Raw genomic sequence first — 12,440 nt, forward strand, 5'->3', positions numbered from 1 at the left:
TGTAAGCGTATGTGACGCCTGTACTTGGTACATCGGTCCTCCACGGTCCTGATAGTCTGACCAATATATGACATGCTACAAATGCTGGGACTACGATAGACACCCGCCTTACGAATACCAGGATCATCCTTAACAGAACCTAAAAGGACCCCTAACTTAGATACAGATTGGAAGATACATTTCACATCATACTTCTGCAAAACAATACCAGTCTTGTTGGACAAGCTCCCTGCTAAAGGTAGGAAGACCATAGACCTTGCTGCCAACTTGGTGTCATCATCACCCACCCGGTGCACGGTTGATCGATAGCGCAACGCACGTCTAATCTGCCTTTCACTGTATCCATTCTGATGGAAGGTAACCTCAAAACGAGTTTACTCCGGGTCTAAAACGAAGTGGGCCGTGTGAACCTAGGTACGAAGTACGCCTTCACGCTAAGCCTAATGGTGACAACCGTCAGCCTGTGGATACAATCAGTGTAAGTAAGCTTCCTATAAACAGCATGTCCCAACGTATCATCAACCTTCCTCCCAACCAACACATCAAGGAAGGGAAGGCAGCCATCCTTTTCCACCTCCATCGTGAAACTAACATTCGAGTGGATTGAATCAGGTGATCTAAGAAATCGTTCAATTTCTCACTCCCATGAGGCCTAACAACAAAAGTATCGTGTACACATCTGAAAAACACGCAGGTTTCAAAGCCGCCTACTCCCAGGCATGTTCTTCCATAAACAGATTTGCAATGACATATGACAACGGGCCTCCAGTCGCAACTCCATCGCTCTGCTCATAGAACAGTAACGAATCAGACAGAGTCACACTAGTGAAGAGAGAGACCACATCAAAACTTATTAGAATAAACGCATTGCCTCTAACGACGTAAGAAATCAGCCGAGTTCTTAATGTGACTATCACCCCAGTCAACTAGTGGGCTCAACAGAGCAGGATAGTGTTTTGCCACACAACGTGTCGGAGCACTGATTTTACAATCTGACGAAGAGGAACCCCTTCCTTGTGGACTTTAGGAAGGCCATATAATCTAAGAGGAACAGCATAATAAGAATTAAGACTCTTCATAGTCTCCTGTGACAAAGAACTTTTCTTCAGGAGGCTGTTAGACTTTCTCTCAACACTTTTTGTGGGATCAGCACCGATCCTGCGATACGCTGTATCAGATACTAAACACTCCGTCTTTTGAACGTAATCCTGCTTGTCCAGAATAACTGTAGTATTGCTCTTGTCCGCGTGTAAGATAACAATATCCGGCTGAACTCTAAGTGAACATAAAGTAACCCTCTCTGCTGCTGTTATATTACTCTTGGGTGGACGTCCCACAGTCAGCACACGACATGCCTCCTTCCCAGCCTTCTCTGCAACATCAGCAGGTTTAAAAACAGCCTGTTCGACAGAATTAATAAAATCAGCCACCAGCAAACACTTGGGCGTCAGTGCATACTTAAAACCTTTGCTTATTACGAATAAAACTGCGTCACGAGAAGCTTTATCCATGCGATTTATCACAAAGGGATAGAGTTAAGCTAACCCGCCCCTTGTTTAGTAATTTCCACTATAGATAGCTTGTAGCACCGCTCATTTTTGGTTGTGTGATACCCTAGTGTTTAGAGAGAGAGAGAGAGAGAGAGAGAAAGAGAGAGAGTGTCTTATCTTTCCAGAAATGCTTTGCAAAACGAGAGAGAGAGTGTCTTATCTTTCCAGAATTGCTTTGCAGAACGAGAGAGAGAGAGAGAGAGAGAGAGAGAGAGAGTGTCTTATCTTTCCAGAATTGCTCTGCAAAACGAGAGAGAGAGAGAGAGAGAGAGAGAGAGACAGAGAGAGAGAGTCTTATCTTTCCAGAATTGCTTTGCAAAACGAGAGAGAGAGAGAGAGAGAGAGAGAGAGAGAGAGTGTGTGTATTATCTTCCCAGAATTGCTTTGCAAAAAGAGAGAGAGAGAGAGTCTTATCTTTCCAGAATTGCTTTGCAAAACAATGTTTTAAATTCACTTGCACAGCGCTTACTTGATGCAGTTTTACCCTGAAAACAACAGGGCGGTCACCTGTCGAAATGTCGGCAGTTGCCGACAACTTCACCCTGCTGCATTCCCGTAAGTTATTTGAACATTGTACACCCCGAGAGAAACTCAGGTCTTATATCATGACTGTCTGGACGTTAGGAGTTCAGATTTCGAACATTTTTCCCTGGAATGACGGAATGCATTGTCTTAGTGTGTAATACAGTCACGCAATTGTTGCATAGAGTGCAGAAATTAGCACAGAAACACTCAACAGGCAGCAGTTACAACTTTCATTTCTACTCCATTGTATTTATTTTTCATAGGAGATTATTTTTTCGTGTTCGTGTTACATGTTTGCTGCAATTCACGTCCCTTTTAACTTTTTATCAATGTCTCCGTAAGCACAGAGCACTATTCATCGTTGTCACCTGTGTTTGTGTGTGTCATGAAACGCTTTGTAGTGTGCGCTGCTTCCATTACAGTTGTTTTCATTCCAGGACCTGCTTCTGTTGGAAGAGCAAGAGGGATCAGTGAACTTCAAATTTGGCGTCCTTTACACTAAGCCTGGCCAGTCAACTGATGACGAAATGCTCAGTAATGGTGAGTATTCAGTTTCATGTTGATGAACTTGCTTCCATCAATCATTGCTAACAACGACGTCTACAGTAACTAGAAAAGACAATCCTCTCACAACTGTAGTAGTATTTCACAAAAATAACACATTTTAGTGACACAGTGATACAAAAAAGTACCAAGTGGTGTTACACTTTACAGTGTATTATACGAATAATCGAATTGTGTCTTACCTGCATGTAGTTCAACAATTAATCCGTCACCTGAACCGAACGGTAAAATCCGTGAGATCAACTTGTGCTCATCCCATATTGATAACATTCTACTCCTGATAAAGTAAATGGAATTTCTCACCAACATTTGGAGGTAACAGGTGACGGCCCAAAATTACTGGGTTGTAAGTTGTGTCTCAATATCAGGTAATTAGCACCAAAGCCCTGTGTTGTACCTTAAGAAATAAATGTAGAAGATACTTTTATAGTCAATGGTGCTTTTATGTCTGGTGTATACCTCGTGTCTTTTCAAGAAGAATGAAGTATTTGCCGATAGAGAACATAATAAGATGGTGAGCGTTCAGTATGACGTATTTGCTACGTATACTAAAATACTTAAAGATGAGTGGTGGGGCTAAAAACGTTAAAGATCAGCAATAACAGTAAATAAAAAATATTCTTCAGAAAAAAACACACACACGCGATGAAATCGTTTATTACGAGGGTAATATCAAAAGTTAGGTCTCCTATTTTTTATAAGTACATAGTCCTGTTTATTTCTACAATGGTTTACATCAGTTTAAAGCTTGAACATTTAGCTATTTTTCGACATAATCACCATTTCTGTCAATGCATTTCTGTAGACGCTGTGGCAGTTTTTGTATGCCCATGTCATACCAGCTCGCCGCCATGCTGTTCAGAAAGTTATGAACCTCTTCTTTCACCTCGTCGTCGGAGCTGAATCGCTGGGACCACAATTAACGCTGACAGGTACTGTGAGACTCTGAAAAAACTCAAACGGGTAATTCAGAACCGGAGAAGAGGAATGTTGAGCGAGGGCGTACACATTCTCCATGACAACGCTCGCCCACAAATCGCTCGGCAAACCGTTGCTCTCCTGCAACAGCTTCAATGGAACCTAATCACCCAGCCACCCTGTAGTCCTGACTTGGCGCCCAGTGACTATCACTTGTTCCCTAGGTTAAAAGAACGTTTGGCCGGAAAGCGATTCAGCTCCGACGACGAGGTGAAAGAAGAGGTTCATAACTTTCTGAATAGCATGGCGGCGAGCTGGTATGACATGGGCATACAAAAACTGCCACAGCGTCAACAAAAATGCATCGATAGAAATGGTGTTTATGTCGAAAAATAGCTAAATGTTCAAACTGTAAACTGATGTAAACCATTGTAGAAAAATGGTTCAAATGGCTCTGAGCACTATGGGACTCAACTGCTGTGGTCATAAGTCCCCTAGAACTTAGAACTACTTAAACCTAACTAACCTAAGGACATCCCACACATCCATGCCCGAGGCAGGATTCGAACCTGCGACCGCAGCGGTCGTGCGGTTCCAGACTGTAGCGCCTTTAACCGCTCGGCCACTTCGGCCGGCCCATTGTAGAAATAAACAGGTCTATGCACTTATAAAAAAATAGGAGACCTAACTTTTGGGATTACTCTCGTATTTGTATTCCAAAACTTATGATAAAAAAAGTTTAATGGGTGACGTACGAGAAAATACATGGGTACATATGACAAAATTTATGAGGCACCTCCTAACATCGTGTCAGTTTTCCTTTGTTCTACGTACTGCAGCAACTCGACGTGACATGGACTCAACAAGTCCTCGGAAGTCCACTGCAGAAATACTGAGACACGTTGCGTCTATAGCCGTTCGTAGCTGCGGAAGTGTTGGCGGTCCAGGATTTTGTACACGACCCGACCTCTCGATTATGTCCCATAAATGTTCGACGCGACTCTTGTCGTTCGATCTGGGTGGTCTAACCATTCGCTCGAACTGTCCAGAATATCTTCATACAAACCGCGAACAACTGTGACATGGCGCATTGTCATCCTTAAAAATTCCATCGTTGGTTGAGGACATGAAATCCATGTATGGCTGCAAATGGTCTCCAAGTAGCCGAACCTAACCATATACTATTATCGGTGCAGTTGGACCAGAGAACCCAGTCTAATCCACGTAAAAACAGCCCACACCATTATGGAGCCACCACCAACTTACACAGTACATTGTTAACAACTTGGGTCCATGTCTTCGTGGAGTCTTCACCCCACTCTAACCGTACCATCAGCTGTTACCAGCTGAAATAGGGAGTCACCTCACCAGGCCACGGAATTCCAGTTGTCTAGGGACCAACCTATATGGTCACATGCCCAAGAGAGGCGCTGCAGACGATGTGCTGTTAGCACATGCACCAGCGTAGGTCGTCTGCTGCCATAGGCCATTACCACAAAATTTCGCCGCACTGTCCTAATGGATACGTTCATCGTACCTCCCACATACATTTCTGTGGTTATTTCACGCAGTGTCGCTTGTCTGTTAGCACTGACAACTCCACGCAAACGTCACAGTTCTCGGTCGTTAAGTAAACGCCGTCGGCCCGTGGTGAGAGGTAATGCCTGAAATCTGGTATTCGCGGCACGCTCTTGACACTGTGGATCTAAGAATATTGAATTCGCTAACGATTTTCGAAAGGAAATGTCCCATGCGTCTTGCTCCAACTACCATTCCGCGTTCAAAGCCTGTTAATTCCCATCGTGCGGCCGTATTCACATCGCAAACGTCTTCACGCGAATCACCTGCATACAAACGAAAGCTCCGCCAATGCAATGCCATTTTATACCTTGTCTACGTGATAATATCGCCATCTGCATACGTACATATCACTATACCATGACTTTTGTTACCTCAGTGTAAACTGTTTGAGAGAAAATTAAACCAAATTTTGCATATGTTGTCATTATGTTCTCAGCTACAATCTGGATTATTTTTTCAATTCTTTTCTCAAATGATTAGAAAAGGACGTTGCTGGATACTTCTAGAACACTATCACTTGAGGAACATACTACATTGCTGTAATATACAGAGAAGTTGCAGCATTAGAAAATTGCAGCCAAATGCAGGAAGATCTGCAGCGGATAGGCACTTGGTGCAGGGAGTGGCAACTGACCCTTAACATAGACAAATGTAATGTATTGCGAATACATAGAAAGAAGGATCCTTTATTGTATGATTATATGATAGCGGAACAAACACTGGTAGAAGTTACTTCTGTAAAACATCTGGGAGTATGCGTACGGAACGATTTGAAGTGGAATGATCATATAAAATTAATTGTTGGTAAGGCGGGAGCCAGGTTGAGATTCATTGGGAGAGTCCTTAGAAAATGTAGTCCATTAACAAAGGAGATGGCTTACAAAACACTCGTTCGACCTATACTTGATTATTGCTCATCAATGTCGGATCCGTACCAGGTCGGGTTGGCAGAGGAGATAGAGAAGATCCAAAGAAGAGCGGCGCGTTTCGTCACAGGGTTATTTGGTAAGCGTGATAGCGTTACGGAGATATTTAGCAAACTCAAGTGGTAGACTCTGCAAAAGAGGCGCTCTGCATCGCGGTGTAGCTTGCTGTCCAGGTTTCGAGATGGTGCGTTTCTGGATGAGGTATCGAATATATTGCTTCCCCCTACTTATACCTCCCGAGGAGATCACGAATGTAAAATTAGAGAGATTCGAGCGCGCACTGAGGCTTTCCGGCAGTCGTTCTTCCCGCGAACCATACGCGACTGGAACAGGAAAGGGAGGTAATGACAGTGACACGTAAAGTGCCCTCCGCCACACACCGTTGGGTGGTTTGCGGAGTATAAATGTAGATGTAGACGTTTATCAAAATCCCGAGTTGGTTGTAAAGCCTTGCCCATAATGCTCCAAACGTTCTCAACTGCGGAGACTACGGTCGCAGGTTCGAATCCTGACTCGGTCATGGATGTGTGTGCTGTCCTTAGGTTAGTTAGGTTTAAGTAGTTCTAAGTTCTAGGGGACTCATGACCACAGCAGTTACGTCCCATTGTGCTCAGAGCCATTTGAACCATTTGAACTGGGGAGAGATCTGGCGACCTCGCTGGCCAAGGTAGGGTTTGGCAAGCATGAACACAAGCAATACAAACTCTTACCGTGTGTGGGCGGGCATTATCTTGCTGAAATTTAAGCCGAGGATGGCTTTCCATGAAGGGATTACAAAACGGGGAGTATAATACCGCCGATGTACCGCTGTACTGTAAAGCTTTTGCGGATGACAACCAAAGTGATCCTGCTAGGAAATGAAATGGCATCCCAGTCTATCACTGCTGACTGGTATCCCTGTGCTAACTGGGGCGTCTTCAGACACGTCTTCGGTGCCCATCGGACCTCACTTCAAAGTGGGACTCAACAATGAAGACATTTCTGCTCCGGTTAATGAGATTCCAGGCCGAATGTTCCCGACACCATTGCAAACGGGTTTGTTGGTGTAGAGAGGTCAATGGTAGTTGGCGCAAGGGGCGCCATGAGCTCAGCCCTCTTTCTGTGAACCGCCAATTAATTGTCCTTTGTGGTCAGCGAAGCACAGTTTGCACGGCGGATCAGTGGTGATGCATACAGTGTTCTGAGTGGCTCGCTGACGATTGCTCGGTGCTCAAGTTCTGTCGTCCCTCTAAGTCGACCTCTTCCCTCTTGACGCTGTGTTCGGCCACGGTTCACCAATTCCTGCCAACAGCGTCAGATAGTGGTATCGCTCCTATTCAAATGTCGATCGACTCACTGATTACTCCAACCGGCTCCTTTGAGCCCAACTACACATCCTCTCTCAAACGCTGACTTCTGTGTGTATCGTTCATTTGCCTGTCTGCGAGGCATAGTTACCGTACTACTGAGTACACGAAATTAAATTCGCTAAGACTTTATGCCCTGGTATCGATATGAGTCAAGTTTACTACCCTCGCCAATTACGCGGTGAAATTGCGCTGCAGCGTCATACATTCATCCATCGGCCGCGGAGGTTTGTAGTGTTGCACTTTCCGCCTTAGTTGTATGAATATCAATTTGTGACTAATTTGAATAAGTCTTTCGTGGTGCATCTTTTTTTTTAATTTTAGAGTGAATACACTAAATAGCGGGCAATCCATGTGTCGCAATTTTGTTTACTGTTGGAAATAGTTGGTACTTGGTTTTAAAATATCAGTGATGTCGATTCTATGTGGCGCGGTTTTATTTTAGGAAACCTAACTTTTTTCTTGTTTCTGTTTCATATTTTACCCACTGACACACCGAACCACAAAGCCACATTGGTTACTTACGTAATAATTACACTGGTCAAAATAATGCTTTATTGTCAATACTGGAAACAAAACTGATTTTGTTCTGTCAGGTATAGTCGTAATAAAACAAAAAATATAGGAGACAAACACATTTCCACTGCTAAGCAGGAACAAGAAAAAGAATAATATTAAAAAAGATCCCCCCGGAAACATTATAGTTTCTTCTCACTGTCACCTTGCATAACATATTTTTTTATGAAACAATTAGCCCTCCTCGTAATTGGAGACACTTTTGAGTGGTGTTAGGCATACTCCTTACCAAATTCTCCAGATCTGACTGTCAGATATTATCCCATTCCTCCACAGCGGCATCTGTGATGCTCTTTATGGTCTCTGGTGAGACAGAATGATTGCAAATGGCCCTTGCATTATCAACGCAGATGAGATCTGGATAACATGAAGGCCGCTCTGTCAGACTGATTCTACGCCCCACTAGAGAGGTGTAACCAAGGTTGTAGCGATGGGAGTGTATGTTGTCGTCCATCAGCGTGAATCATGTTCACCAAATGGAGTCACAATGCGTGGAAGGATGTCGTCCCGATAGTTCACACCAGTCGTCCTCCCATGTATTGGCAGAAGGCGTGTCCTGCGGCCACACATGATTCCACTCAAAAACGTGGCTGAACCGCCTTGATAAGGATGGCGGTCTACGATACAGATATGGTGTAAACTTTGTCCTCGTTGCCTCCACACATGAATGTGAGTATTTTCAGCGTGGACACCGTTACGCGTGTCATCAGAAAAGGTCGTTTGTTCCACAGTTTCCTACTCCACGAAGAGTGGCTTCGTGACCAAGCGACACGATCCCCTCTCTGAACCCCATTTGGAGGAGAACTCTTGAGAGATCTGGCACGTAGTCCCTGCTCATGGAACCTATTTCGCATCGTTTATGTTGACACCTGCTCTACTGCCGCTGTTTGGAACTCCCGCCGTAGACGGTAACATTGTGCTGAAGGTTTCTGCTTGCTGTGATATACGGATATTGATCCTGCATATCTGCTGTTTTTTTCTTCTGCTGCCATTTCTGTGACGATCCACAGCTGATCCTGTCGCTAGCAGCTTGTTCCATATTCAAGGGACATCACTTTGACTCACAGCGACATCCAGTGACACATCCACTCGTCTCGTTCCCTTTTCCATTTGAATGACTATACAGAGCCTCTGATCGTTCGTTATTGTTGTCCGAACCATCCTCGAGCAACACAACCCTAGTAGTAACACACAGCACGAGTACTGCAGTGTCGACGGTTTACACGACTGTCATAGACTGTACATATTCTCCTTTCAAGGTAGAAACATGGACTGTTTCCGCTAGAATTACATTACAGATAAACCAATGTATTTATATCATAGCCCGCATCTCGTGGTCGTGCGGTAGCGTTCTCGCTTCCCACGCCCGGGTTCCCGGGTTCGATTCCAGGCGGGGTCAGGGATTTTCTCTGCCTCGTGATGGCTGGGTGTTGTGTGCTGTCCTTAGGTTAGTTAGGTTTAAGTAGTTCTAAGTTCTAGGGGACTTATGACCACAGCAGTTGAGTCCCATAGTGCTCAGAGCCATTTTATATCATACGTACTTCTGAACAAAACGTTCAGTATTAATATTTCGGCAATGTGCAACATTTATTTTGACCACTGTATTAGAACATTATGGACTACCGGCAGTATAAATTATTTTTCTAAAGCAGTTTAGTTTCGTGATTGAAGCATCAGCAAACCGTTTTTGTTTTTACCCCTCAGAAAATTCGTTTCGTTACTTTGAGGAACTAATTACCTCCATGTTGGGAATCAGTGAGTAGGAGTTGCTGTCAACATACCACCAGTATTCGAATGCACTGGAAAGGATATGAATGATTGGCCCCGTCCGTATTTAGGTTCATAATGCAGCAGTTGGTTGGAGACGCGCCAAACTACAGCCGAACGGGTACGACGTTGCAGGAAGGAATGCTGAAGGAGACGGTGGCTAACCGTCCATCTAGCAGTCCAACATGAGGCGCAGAGACTTGTGGACAGCAGCCTGTAAAAGGCCTCCCACCGTGCGTGGTTTTGCAAACATCGACGAACTGTGTTTGCCACATGCCGGGACATACCCTAAGGAAGGCTGTCTAATGTGATTGAACAGTCGATAATCCAAATATGCATTTACTTTGTGTCATTACAGTCGTAAAGTTGTGAGTAATTGATTTGCTGAATATCTGTCAGACCATCCTTCCTCGAGCCACTTCTCCCATATCCACGTGACTGCAGTAGTTTTTCCTCCAAAACAACTAGTTTCTCCTTAGGTTGTTCTAACATCAAAACTGATCGTCATTCCTCACCAGTCCAATGCGTTAATCTGATCGTATTGTAGACGTTGTCTTCTGCGGCGCTATATCTCCATCTGAGCACACAAACGGCCCGGAAACAACGACTACATAACCTCAGCGTATTCTGGATCACCTTTAGCGGACGGCGCAATTCGAGGTAGCAGATCTCGAAACAGCTCGCCTATCCTACAGATTTGTGGACGACGCATACGTAGTGTGACTGCATGATGAAGAAAACCTGCAAGAATTTCTGTGCCACCTTGACAGCATACACGAGAACGTCAAGTTCACCAAGAAGGTGGAAAAAACGAATCCCTACAGTTCCAAGACATTAAGATAAAGAAAAACCTGTATGGCGTCCTGGAACATTTCGTCTAAAGGAAGAAGATATACACGGAACTGTGCCTAAATACCAATAGCTGCCACGATCCATCGCAACGCAAATCTGTACTCATCATCCCGCTACACAGAATCCGAGCCATATACGACAAGGAAAGTCTGTCTATCTACACTCCTGGAAATGGAAAAAAGAACACATTGACACCGGTGTGTCAGACCCACCATACTTGCTCCGGACACTGCGAGAGGGCTGTACAAGCAATGGTCACACGCACGGCACAGCGGACACACCAGGAACCGCGGTGTTGGCCGTCGAATGGCGCTAGCTGCGCAGCATTTGTGCACAGCCGCCGTCAGTGTCAGCCAGTTTGCCGTGGCATACGGAGCTCCATCGCAGTCTTTAACACTGGTAGCATGCCGCGACAGCGTGGACGTGAACCGTATGTGCAGTTGACGGACTTTGTGCGAGGGCGTATAGTGGGCATGCGGGAGGCCGGGTGGACGTACCGCCGAATTGCTCAACACGTGGGGCGTGAGGTCTCCACAGTACATCGATGTTGTCGCCAGTGGTCGGCGGAAGGTGCACGTGCCCGTCGACCTGGGACCGGACCGCAGCGACGCACGGATGCACGCCAAAACCGTAGGATCCTACGCAGTGCCGTAGGGGACCGCACCGCCACTTCCCAGCAAATTAGGGACACTGTTGCTCCTGGGGTATCGGCGAGGACCATTCGCAACCGTCTCCATGAAGCTGGGCTACGGTCCCGCACACCGTTAGGCCGTCTTCCGCTCACGCCCCAACATCGTGCAGCCCGCCTCCAGTGGTGTCGCGACAGGCGTGAATGGAGGGACGAATGGAGACGTGTCGTCTTCAGCGATGAGAGTCGCTTCTGCCTTGGTGCCAATGATGGTCGTATGCGTGTTTGGCGCCGTGCAGGTGAGCGCCACAATCAGGACTGCATACGACCGAGGCACACAGGGCCAACACCCGGCATCATGGTGTGGGGAGCGATCTCCTACACTGGCCGTATACCACTGGTGATCGTCGAGGGGACACTGAATAGTGCACGGTACATCCAAACCGTCATCGAACCCATCGTTCTACCATTCCTAGACCGGCAAGGGAACTTGCTGTTCCAACAGGACAATGCACGTCCGCATGTATCCCGTGCCACCCAACGTGCTCTAGAAGGTGTAAGTCAACTACCCTGGCCAGCAAGATCTCCGGATCTGTCCCCCATTGAGCATGTTTAGGACTGGATGAAGCGTCGTCTCACGCGGTCTGCACGTCCAGCACGAACGCTGGTCCAACTGAGGCGCCAGGTGGAAATGGCATGGGAAGCCGTTCCACAGGACTACATCCAGCATCTCTACGATCGTCTCCATGGGAGAATAGGTGTCTGCATTGCTGCGAAAGGTGGATATACACTGTACTAGTGCCGACATTGTGCATGCTCTGTTGCCTGTGTCTATGTGCCTGTGGTTCTGTCAGTGTGATCATGTGATGTATCTGACCCCAGGAATGTGTCAATAAAGTTTCCCCTTCCTGGGACAATGAATTCACGGTGTTCTTATTTCAATTTCCTGGAGTGTAGTTACAGAATCCGCTTGAAACATTTCGCAAGAATGGCTACTCAGAGATAAAAATAGGACGCACTGTCCGGCCAAGAAGAAGAAGAAGAAAATCCACAGGAAGAAACCAAATGTCTGGCGTGCTTTCGTACGCAGAGCCACTTACAACCAAAATTGCCAGGATAATAGAACCATTTTCCGCTCAACGTTTAAAATAGATAATATTCTTCGGTCATTTGAAGACCACAGGCACCTGGTACCTACAGCATCAAT

At 45.8% G+C, this 12,440-nt stretch overlaps 1 protein-coding gene across 1 annotated transcript in view; it reads left to right on the plus strand.

The window, feature by feature from the left end:
* LOC126183925 (GTPase-activating Rap/Ran-GAP domain-like protein 3) overlaps positions 1–12,440 on the plus strand; it is a 662,070-nt gene that overhangs the window by 470,551 nt on the left and 179,079 nt on the right. The window contains exon 8 of the mRNA XM_049926272.1: positions 2,513–2,615. Within this exon, the coding sequence (XP_049782229.1) occupies positions 2,513–2,615 (103 nt within the window). The remainder of the gene's footprint in view (positions 1–2,512; positions 2,616–12,440) is intronic.

Source organism: Schistocerca cancellata, chromosome 4 (genome assembly GCF_023864275.1).
Source record: "Schistocerca cancellata isolate TAMUIC-IGC-003103 chromosome 4, iqSchCanc2.1, whole genome shotgun sequence".
NCBI classification, from domain to species: domain Eukaryota; kingdom Metazoa; phylum Arthropoda; class Insecta; order Orthoptera; family Acrididae; genus Schistocerca; species Schistocerca cancellata.